General features: G+C 54.5%; 1 protein-coding gene and 1 long non-coding RNA gene across 2 annotated transcripts; both read right to left on the bottom strand.

Moving 5' to 3' along the window:
* Positions 1–290: 290 nt before the first annotated feature.
* LOC120322508 lies at positions 291–3,329 on the bottom strand. Its single transcript, XR_005562272.1, has 2 exons — positions 2,839–3,329; positions 291–2,266 (listed from the first exon to the last, which is right to left on the bottom strand). It is a non-coding gene; the product is annotated as an uncharacterized LOC120322508 (long non-coding RNA).
* Positions 3,330–4,477: 1,148 nt separating this feature from the next.
* On the bottom strand, positions 4,478–10,397 carry LOC114001944 (serine/threonine-protein kinase pim-1-like). The gene is made up of 9 exons (XM_039377966.1): positions 10,302–10,397; positions 9,329–9,688; positions 9,197–9,247; positions 8,626–8,992; positions 7,809–7,985; positions 7,391–7,540; positions 6,307–7,195; positions 5,404–5,487; positions 4,478–4,900 (listed from the first exon to the last, which is right to left on the bottom strand). The coding sequence occupies exons 1-6, from the start codon at positions 10,395–10,397 to the stop codon at positions 7,434–7,436; spliced, it is 1,158 nt and encodes a 385-aa protein (XP_039233900.1). The 3' UTR covers positions 4,478–4,900; positions 5,404–5,487; positions 6,307–7,195; positions 7,391–7,433.
* Between the last annotated feature and the right edge of the window lie 867 nt (positions 10,398–11,264).

Below are 11,264 nucleotides of genomic sequence, written 5' to 3'. Positions count from 1 at the left end.
GGGCTTGGGATTACACACACTGATTCCAGAGGCATTGGATATTCCCCCTTACTTAACACATGTCCATTACTTTGCTTTACACAGTCACACCCCTATTGCAAGTACCTATTTGGTCATTTGGGGTCTTCTCTGGGGGTCTCTGGTGGGTTTTTTGGCATCTGGTGCCCCCCCAAAGTCAGGTGTCCCCTTCTTGACCTCGGTTCTCAGCATCACTGCTTTTCCCCACAGAGACCAGCATGTTTGGTTTGATCTTCTCTGGGTCCCCAGAGCTCAGCTCACACCCTGTTTGCTTGAGTTCCAGCCCTGATCCAATTCTCCAGGACTTCTCTAAGATTCTATTGTTCCTTATTTGGCCAGAGCAGAATCTTGGGAGCAATGTTCTACTTCTCCCAAACCAAGGCTCCCCCTGCCCCATCTGCTGCCAAACAAGGCCAGACATCGACTGCCATGGCCTCGACCACTCTCCAGATACAGAAGGATAAAGATCACATTTTGCTCACAATCAGACATATTTTGTTAATGAACAGGTACAAACAGGATTCACTAATGAGCCCAGACTAACAGATCTGACTAATAAGCACACCTGTTTGCTCAGGAGCAGATACACAGGTGGAGTCCCATCACACCACATTTTTACCAACAAATAGACCCAGTTTTAGCTGATGAGCAGATACATGGAGACACAGCCCATTAGGTTGGAAGGTTCATCTAGAGCTCAGCTTTGGCTCAGGGGCTGTTGTTCAGCCTCAGCACTTCAGGGACAGCCAGACAGGGCTTTACATTACACACACAGTTTACAGATTCATTACAGAGTCTTGCTTACTTAATACATACACTTTTAGACAACACTTGGATCACATTTGGCACTAAAAAGTGATGTAAATTTTCCTCCCATGTCAACAGTGTTTGAACTGTGTTCAGAAGAGCAAAACAAGAGTGAAGCATTTTGTTTCTGCAATCAAGTGGGAACCTCTGTCTGATGACATTCCCAAAGGCATCCCAAATACAGGGAGGATTGCATTGAACAGCATTGCAGTCTCTTTCCAAACCTTCTTAGTGCAACAAGGAAAAGCCTCTGGCCACCCAGAGAAGGTATCCCCCAAGACTAGGAGATCTTTACACCCCCCTTTTCTGGGCAATTCAGTCAAATCCATCTGCCAACATTCACCTGGAACATTTCCACACTTTACATCCCCTATTCCCACTGCATTGGCAGGGGTTGGATCATTTCTCTTACACACACCACACTGCTGACTCACTGCTTCTACAATTGGGGGTAGTTTTGGACTTATAACCCACTTGTGCAAATGTTTCAAAGATTTGCTTCACTCCAAGGAATACCCTCGTGTTCCCCATCCACCAGGTCACACCAGACTGGTTCAGGGACTATTATTTGCCCACCTGGGGTAACTGCCCAGCCTCCTGGAGCAAATTTTGCTCTAAGGTTTCAATGAGCTGACAATCCTTAGCACTAGACTCATTTGTTTCTACTGGGAGAGGTATCTCTGTCAGGGTTATTAAAGACAAAACTTTACTCTCTAAAGTGCCTTTTTCTGCAGCCTCTTTGGCAGCCTTTTGGGCCAAATGATTCCCCAGTTCTGCTTTGGTCTCCCCCTCTTGGTGCACTCTGCAATGCAGGACAGCAGCCTCTGTTGGTTTCTGGAGATCTTCAAGCAAGTCCAAGGATTAACTTGTTCTCCTTGACTCAATCCCCAAGCTGGAGTGAGCACAATTGGTTCTGCTTTCTGGGCTGAGGCACTGCAGAGGAGTGCCCCCAATTCCATGACCTGCTGGGGGAGTTCCTGTGCATCCAGAGAATTGTTTTCCATGCTGGACAAAGCTGCCCCCACTGGGAAACAATTCCCAACCAGGACTTTCCCAGGGGCTGTCTCCTGAGTCAGCTCTGCCCGAATACACTTCTCCTCTAGTCTGGAAGCAATCCTGCTCTGGGCTTCCTTTGCTGGGGCTGGGGCAGTTGACAGGTTGCTTCTTTCCTTCCTGGCCCAGCCTCCCTTGTCCTTGGAGAATTCCAAAGCCCAGGGAGGCTCCTGGGGTCTGGACTACTTGCACTTTGTGTTTGGGACACCCCATATCCACCCAGTCCAAGGAAATTCCATAGTGTCTGATCCCAACATTGCTGCTCAGCATCAGTGGCTGTCAAAATATCCACACACTGGAATAAGGCTCCAAGAGGGTTTTGGCTTTTCCATTCCTCCAGTTCCTTTGCCAATTGAGTTCCAAATACTGGGGGGATATTTTTAAACCCCTGTGATGCCTTAAGACCCTTTTAGTTTTTTTTTTAATTTTTATAAGCTTTATATGTAATTATAGTAGAAGTAGATTTTAGAAGTAGCTATATTGTATTCCTCACCCTTTAGCACCCTTTAGTTTACACATTCCTCAACCCTCCTACCCCATTCATGCTCCCCATATCAATCCTAGCCCTGAATTCAGTAGAAATGTTTAGTCTCTTGTCAAGGCAAGGCCTATGCTGTTTAGAGAACACTCCTATCTTGGCCTGAACAACAGAACAGAGTCAAGAACTGGGTGACCGTGTACCCTTTGTGCTCTGAGGATGGTGATGGGGATGAAGAGAGGGTCCCGAAATGCACCCCAGACTCAATTCCCAGGGAGTGGGCCCGGGGCAGACCAGAGCAAAGGCTACGGGGTGGAAACACTTGGGATGGACAGGTAGTATTATAAAATGTCACATCTCAGGCACAGCGGGCATGCATCCTGTAACATCTGTGCCTTGGCACAAATCAAACCCTTTCCTTATCTCACACTCAATTAACTGCTCCTGAGGTTTTTCCTTAGCATCAGCTGAGCTGGCATCACCTGCAGGAGGACCACCAAAGTCAGCTGGGTTTTCCTCCCTGTCTTTGGATTTTCCCATCTGAAAGCAAAAAGCTCTTGACTTTCACAACTCAAAGGGAGACAGAAAAAGGCAGCTTTCAAATCTAATACTGTGAAACATTAAACTTTCATTTAGGGGAGTTAGCAAAGTGTAAGGATTCGCTACAACTGCTTGTATATCTTCTACTCTATTATTTATAGCTCTGAGGTCTTGGACTAACTGGGATAGCCTTCCATTTGCCTGCTTGACTGGCAAAATTGGAGCATTACATTTAGATTCACATTATTTTAACAAGCAAAATTTCATCAGTTTTTCTACAGAGAGTGAGAATCCCTCACAACTTTCCATTTTCAAAGGCTATTGCTTTGGCCTGACCAACCCCACTCCAGGTTTCACTGGAATTCTCACAGTTCTGCTCTTTTGGATCATGGAGGCACCTCTCCAGCCCATCCTACTGGAATCACTGCATCCCCAAGTGATGTTGGCAGATGGATTAGTTCTGCTTTTGGAGACTCTCATGCAAAACTAGAATCTTCCATAGAATTAGGCTCTGCAATAATAACCTATATTTTACCATTTTTCAATTGGATTGTGGCATTTAATTTTTCCAAGAGATCTCTCCCAGGCAGAGGCTTTGGTGAACTGGGGAAATACAAACACTGGGGAGCCAACCACTGTTTTCCCAATTTCAAATCCACAGCATTAAAAATGGCCCAGTTTCCCAATTCCCTGGCACACCAGACAATTGTTCCAGAATTGTGACTTGAGTTTCATTTTCCCTTATTTAAGACAGGGGAACAAGTTCCCACAGCCACAACCAATTGTACTTAGCTTGGCTGGAACCAGATGTTCTGATGGGGAAGAATCCTCTGGTGCCCCCTCAGTCGTCTGCAGTGATGCCAGGAGAGGGTTGGGAGGGTTCTGAAGTTTCAGTTGTGGACAATCCCATTTCCAGTGTCCATCTTTCTTACAGGATGCACAGGGATTGATCCCAAGTCTCCTGGGGGGGATGTTTGAAGCAGGCTGCCCATGCTCTCATCCTCTTCCTCTCCCCGGGGGCACCATTTCCTCAGGGATTTCTTCCAGAACTGCAACTCCTTCCTGCTGAGTTGATTCCTGCTGATTCTCCCAACCTCCAACAATGTCCCCAAATTATCTTGGTCTTGTCCCTCAGCTTTTTGTCATTCCCTCCTAACCACATCTGAGGACTGCCCCACAAATATGGGGGCCAGTTGAGTCCTTCCCCCCGTGTTCCAGGATGGATATTAGTATATTTTTGTGCTGTTTCTTCCAGAAGATTTAAAAATTCAGTAGGCTATTCCCTGTGATCCTGCTTCATTGCAAAGAATTTTGACATGTTCATTGCTTTTGGCCTGGCATGTTTCATTGCAGACAACATCCACTGCAGGTATCTATTGAACCTTTCTCTAAAAATAGGGATGTTAGGATCCCATTCAGGATCTGCAGTGGGAAAGGGAATGTCCAATGTACCCTGGATATTCCCCACCAAAATCTGCTCTTCCAAAAACCTCTGACTGGTTTTAACAACCATTGCTTTCTCCCTACTACCAAACAACACTTCTAACATAGGATCCTTCTAGCCCGGATCCTGGCTTTGAATCATCATTTTGAAGGCTTTTGCCATTTAGTCTGGGTTCTATCACACAGGGGGGCCACTCCCAGCCCTCCTTGTTCAGCTCTAGTTCTTCCTGCAGCTGCACTGAAGCTCTCTGCTCTCTCTCTGACACATTCTCTCTCCTTTTCTTCTGGACATGCTAAAGCTGCCTCTTCACATGCCAGTTCCCCTGCAAGATTGGTTTCTGCATCTTGATTATCTGTTCCCCCACTCAACCTGCCCGTGGGGCCAACCAGAAGATCTGAGTCCTCCTCCTTATCGGGGAGACGATGAGAACAAAGTTCTCCTGTGCTCCACACTGAACAACAAGGCTTTAACCATTTCCCTTGATTTTCCTTTCTGGGCTCACACCAAGGGCTCTGAGGGCGCTGCATTCACACCACAATCCTTCTGCCATTTCACAGGTTCTGCAAAGTGAAAAACACATCAATGCACAGAACCTCCTTCCACTTCTGTTCCCCTTCTGAAACAGCACCAACTGTAACAATGGATTAGAATTCAATGTTCCAGAACAGCCACCCATTGATTACAACACTTCATTAAATTCTCCCTGGGAGCTGTTCCTCTGGGGGGGCCACCAAACTTCATCCAAAATTACAAAATGCAACCAAGTGGGGACTTCTTCACAATTCCCCCTTCAGACTGCCCACTCCCCATCTCTAAACAGTAGACCCAAAATGTTACAATACAGAAACAAATAAGAACACAACAATATTGATCGATAAAACAAAGCCAAATACCAAATTCCAAAATACCAAATAACCCACCCAAAGGGCTGGAAGATCCACAGGTCTCAGATGAGCAGGATTCCCAAAATACCAAAGAACCCACCCAGTGTGCTGAAAGATCCACATGTTTGACATGGGCAGGATTCCCAAAGAGAATGCCTTATTATCCAGTGGGATCTTACCTGTGTCCCAGACTGGGTTGGGGATCTGTGCTCTTCTGCAGCAAAGTCCTGGTGCTGGCGTGAAGATCCAGTGATCCCTCAGATCTGTGGGAGATCAGGCAGAGGTGTCCTGTCAGGGGGGCCAAAAATTACACCCAAAAGCAGCAGAAACAAACTTCTTCACCCCAATTTGGAGATGTTAAAAAGGGCATTCTTCTTTGTTCAGCATGCTGGACACTCAGAGGAGAGTTCCTCTAATCCAAGGTGCCAAATGACAGAAAGGGCTTTTTATGCACTCTTTACATGTGCATTTGATAGCCTTGCTTACTTAATACATATTCATTACTCTGCTTTACATAGTCACACCCCTATTGGAAGTCCTTTTCTGGTCCTTCCAGGCCTTCTCTGTCATCTGTGCTGCTCAGTTCTTGAGCAGCACAGCACCACTGTGCTTCTTTTATCTGGGTACACAGGGCTTAGTTTACATCCTGCTGGTTTGGGACATCCCTTATCTAATTCTCTAGGACTTCTCCAGGATTACATTGTTCCTCATTTGGGCACTCCGGGGTACTGGGAGTAGAGTTTCTATTTCTTCTATCAATGGTTTGATGGAGACCATGACGAGCTGGGAACTCGTTGCAGGGAAAAGAGGGAGCAGTTGGGAAGTAACAGGCAGGTGGGGGAGAGAACTGTTCAGAGAACAGCTGAGATACAGCTCGAGCAAGGTGAAAACTAAACTGTCATTTGGGGTCATCCCAGATCGATTGGATTTCAGAAATTACTCAACACAGGTGCCACCTCCTCCAGCCAAGCCCAGGAGATCAACCTCCTCAGCAGCTGCAAGAGATGTTCATGTGCCTGCTGCCATCTCCCCAAAGCCATTATCCCACTCCTGCTGAGAAGATGGGCAAGATGAGGATCTACCTCACAAGATCTGCTGCAGGAAGAAGAGTGTGTCCCAAAGGATGTCCTCAGCCTTCTCAGAGGGGACGTCAGATCCTCTCCAGGGATGGTCCCAGCCCTTCCCAATCCACACTGGGCACCAGCTCCAACTCTTCCCTCGAAAACAAACAACAAATTCATGACAAGAGATTACAAACAAAAAATGGAAACAAGAAAAAAAGGTAAAATGTTAACATTCTGTCAGGGTTCTGAGGAAGGCCCAACCCCTCCACACCAAAGAAAAACCCCACCTCCTCCAGCTCAGGAAAACCCAGGCCTTCTCCCTGCCCTGCTGCATTGCCCCAAAGAAAGGCTCCTAAGCCAAGGCAGCCCAAGCCTTTCCTGGCCTGCAGCCCAAAGCAGCTGGTGTTCTGCAGCCCCACCTTTGCTCCCCCCACGGGGGTTTGTTTTTGGCAGGCTGGCTGCCCCTGCCCCAGCCCCGCCCAGCAAAGGGGCAGTGGCAGAGGCTGGGGGCAGAGCCGGGCTCCCATTTCACACCCAGCCCAGAGCACCCGCCCACCCTCCTGCCAAGAAGCAGCTTGGCAGCCGGCTGAAGAATTCCTCGGGTTCCCCGCCAGCAAAGGGGGAACCTTCGGTGCCCAGCCAGGCTGAGCAATGCCCGGGAGCACCCCCTGGGTGTGGACTCATCTGCAAACGGCGTGTGGAGCACGGCTTGGAGGAAGGGGCCAGAATCAGAGTCCATCATCTTCAGCTCGCCGGTGTCCAGGTCAACAACAAAGAGCTTGTCATCCCTGACGTCGTCCTCGATGTCTCCAGCAGCAGCCCCACCCGGTACAGCTTCTCCAGAGGCCCCTTCTCCTTCCCTGGGGGCCAGACCAGGCTGTCAGTGTTCTGCCGAGGGCCCAGCTGTCTGTGAAGCAGGATGAGCAAAACCAGGTTGGATGGTGGCCACCAGCACTTGGAAGACTGGGTCTGCAGCCCAGCTCCAGCACAAAGAGGTGCATGTTCCCATGTGCTGACCCCCCCTCAGTGCTACAGGCATGACAAAAAAAGTCTGGTTTTCTTTACTTCTTATTGCCAAGAGATGTGTGGAGGTGTTACTTGCCAGGCCCCTGGATCAAAGTGAGCACGTGGATCTCTCCTGTCTTCTAGAGCAGGTGAATGCCCTGCACCCAAGGATGGCACAACAGGTCTTCCAATGATGGCCTGTCCGAGGGGCGGATGGACAAACACCACCTGATAAGGTGCTGGCACCCTGGGGGGAAAATCGCCGGTCAGTTGGAGAAGGATCCTGTCCCCTTTGTCCCACTGTCCACGTGCCCAGGCTGTGCTGGCTGTGCTCAGAGCTGTGCCCAAACTTCTCCACTGATTCTCCCTTTTGGAGGAGAGCAGGATGGCAGGACACAGGCCACCTCCCCCAGCCAACCATGGGACACAAACAGCTTCAAGAGCGGCGTCCTCGTGAGCCCGCTGCCCTCTCCCAACACCGTTATTCCCCCCGTGCCACAAAGATTGGTATCCACCTCGAGAGACCCGTGGTGGGAACGGGAGCTGGTCCCAGATGGTGTTGGTGCCTCTGCAGAACGGGTGCTTCCCGCAGACCATCTGGTAGAGCAGGATGCCCAGGGACCAGATCGTGGCCGCCTCGCCGCGGTAGCGTTTGAAGCAGATCCACTCTGGCGGGCTGTATGACGGTGTTCCTGCGGAATACAGACGGAGTTCATCAGGTGGATGCTGCCTGCTCCCAGAGCCTCACCCCAGCATCCCTGGCAACGTGGGGCCTGCCCCAGTGGCACACGCTGTGACCCACTGCCTTCTCACCGGCCCCTGACTCTTGGTTACAAACTTGGGGTTGGAGAAGAAGCCACTGGTGTCCAAGAGGGCAGCAGAAGCCCTGGCAAGGCCCAACTATTACATGCAAGGGAAAAACCCAGCCAGTGGTGGGGAAAAGCCATGCCTTCTCCCCGCCCCACTGCACTGCCCCCAACAAGTCATCATAAGCCAAGGCAAACAAGGGGAGCGGAGCAGCCCAAGCCCCTCCTCGCCTGCACACCAAGCCAGCTGGTGCACAGTTCTGACCCCCTTCTCTGCTACCCTCACGGGGGTTTTGGTCAGGCTGGCTCCGCCCTGCCCCACACCCAGCCCAGGACAGGGTGGGTGGCACAGGCTGTCGGCAAGGCCAGGGCCCGTCTCACAATAACCCCCCAGCCCCATCCAAAAGCAACTTGGCTGAAGAACTAATCCTGTTCCCCCTCAGCCAAAGGGGCAATCTCTGGTGCCACACCCGGGCATGGCCATGCGATGCCTGGCACCAGGAGCATCCCCCGGCTGTGGGCTCACCTGCAAACTGGGTGTAGACGGTGTCCTGAAGGAAGGTGGCACATCCAAAGTCAAGGAGCTTCGCCTCTCCGGTGGCCAGGTCGAGGAGGATGTTCTGGGGCTTGATGTCCCGGTGCAGGACGCCGCAGCTGGTGCAGTGCCGCACGGCCTTCAGCACCTGGCGGAACAGCCCCCACGCCATCTCCTCCGGCAGGAACCTCCACGCCGTGATTACGCGAGAGAGGTCCCGAGAGCGCTCCGGACGCTCCATCACCAACAAGAAACTGTTGGGGAGCTCGAACCACTCCAGGAGCTGGATGACACCACGAAACCCACTGGACACCTTGTCCAGCAGCACGATCTCCAGGGGGGCCAGGGTGCCGTCGGGCTGCGGGGGGACCACGGGGTCGTCAGTGGGGCTGATGCCGTGCCTGTCTGCCTGCTACCCCTCTGCCAGCCCTGGATGCTCCCCGTCCCCCACCCACCCCACGGCCACTCTCCCTCCAGGTGTCCCGGCGGCTTCCACCCTCCCGGGCTCGGCTCGTCCCCGCCCGTCCCGCCCCGCTTTCTCCCGCTGGCCCCGCTCGCTCACCAGCTCGCCCCAGCGCCGGATGAGATCCCGGGGCACGGCTTTGATGGCCACCTGCAAGCCAAGGGGAACGGCGGGTTGAGCTCGCCCGTCCCGCTCTCCTCCTCCTCCTCCTCCTCCTCCTCCTGCACTCACCGGGGCTCCGTCCGCCAGGCGGGTCCCCGCGTAGACGCGGCCGAAGCCGCCGCTGCCCAGCAGCGAACCCAGCCGGTAGCGCTTCTGCAGGGGCCCCTTCGCCTTCCGTGCGGGCGAGACGTGGCCGTCAGCGTTCGGGCCGGGGCCCGGCACGGCCCCCGAGCGCCCCTCGAGCGGCCCGGGCCGGGCTTCCCCACCCGCAGCGGGCAGCGGCGGCTCGCTGCCGGCGGCCGGGCTGGCGAGCGGCGGAGCTCTGGTCGGGGAAGCCGCCGAGGAGGCGGCAGCGGCCGCGGCCCCCGCCGGCCCCGGCAGGCGCCGGGCTCGAGCCGGGCGGAGCCAAGCGGCGGCGACGCCGAGCCCGCCCCACAGCCCATCCCACAGCCCATCCCACAGCCCATCCCACAGCCCATCCCACAGCCCATCCCACAGCCCATCCCACAGCCCGCCCCACAGCCCGCCCCACAGCACAACCAGCCCCACAGCCCCACAGCCCATCCCACAGCCCGCCCCACAGCCCGCCCCACAGCCCGCCCCACAGCCCATCCCACAGCCCATCCCACAGCCCGCCCCACAGCCCATCCCACAGCCCATCCCACAGCCCGCCCCACAGCCCATCCCACAGCCCATCCCACAGCCCGCCCCACAGCCCATCCCACAGCCCATCCCACAGCCCATCCCACAGCCCGCCCCACAGGAGCGCCCAGCAGCGCCACAGCCGGCGCGCCGGGAGCCGGGCGAGGGCGGGACCGCGCCGGGCCGCCCAGGGCCGGGGACGGGGCGGCCCCGCCCGGCAGAGGGGAACGGCCGGGGCCATGGCCCGGGCCGGCAAGGGGAGGGGGGACCGGGAACGGGACAAGGACACCGGGACAGGGACACCGGGACAGGGACACCAGGACAGGGACACCGGGACAGGGACACCGGGACAGGGACACCGGGAGACGGAGAGGAGGAAGAGCAAGAGCAGGAGAAAGACCGAGAGCGCGTCGCTAGAGTCGCTGCTGCTGCTGCCGCTGCTGCTGCCGAAGCGCCGGGGCCGTTGGTCCGTTCGTCGGTTCGTCCGTTTGTCCATTTTTCCGTTCCCTGTTTGGCCCCCGCGCGCCCCGGGGGCAGCCCCGGCTGCAGTCACGGAGCTCCCCTTCCTCCCGCACCCATGCCGAGACCACGGGCTTTTTTAGCTGCTTCACTTTATTTTGACTTCTTTGCTGGCAATCTTGCAACTTCCCGCCGCTGCTCGGACCCCATCCCGCCCGCTCGGCCCGCGCTGCTGTCGCTTCCTCCCGGGCCAGCCGGGGTCTGGACTTGTCCCTGAAGTTTGGGAAGGGGTTTGCTCAGTGAGGAGCCCCGGGACGTCCGGCCAGCGCCAGGCAGAGCCAGCCCCGGGGAGGGCAGAGCAGGACGATCGGCAGGGGAAATGCAGCCCTTTGGGGTCAGCGCTGCTCCCCGACCACCCCAGGGCTGTTCCTGTTTTCCTGCCCGCTTCGAGGGGAAATTGGCGACTGCAGAGAGGATTAAAAAGAAGAGAATTAGAAGACTCTTCTTGCTGCCATTTGGATGCCAGTCCATGCTAATAAATGCAGGCTTAATTTGGAATGGACACGATGTAGCAGCTTTTTCAGCACCCAATATTTAACAGCTCCCTTTCAGGGGACAGTGGAAAAAGGGGGGGAGAACGGGGGAAAAGGGGGGGCTGGGACCTCCAAACTGAGCAGGGAAGGGGCTGAGACTCTGAAACCGAGCAGGGCAGAGGGGAAGAAACAGCCCCAAACCGAGCCGGGGGGGGAGCTGAGGACTGTGGGGATGATGAGAAAGGGGTGGGAGAGGGGAGAAAAGGGGTGTTGGACAGTGGGCAGGGGGACAGAGGGAGGGGGGTTCCCATATGGGTCCCCCCTGTCCCCCATCAGTTGGGCCCTGGAGCGGTTCCCTGGGGCTCTGGGAG

Source organism: Pipra filicauda, unplaced genomic scaffold, assembly GCF_003945595.2.
Source record: "Pipra filicauda isolate LSUMZ 115617 unplaced genomic scaffold, ASM394559v2 scaffold983_size41633_pilon, whole genome shotgun sequence".
Classification (NCBI taxonomy): domain Eukaryota; kingdom Metazoa; phylum Chordata; class Aves; order Passeriformes; family Pipridae; genus Pipra; species Pipra filicauda.
The sequence above is the reverse complement of the archived record's forward strand: the minus strand, read 5'-3'. Positions and strand labels throughout refer to the sequence as shown.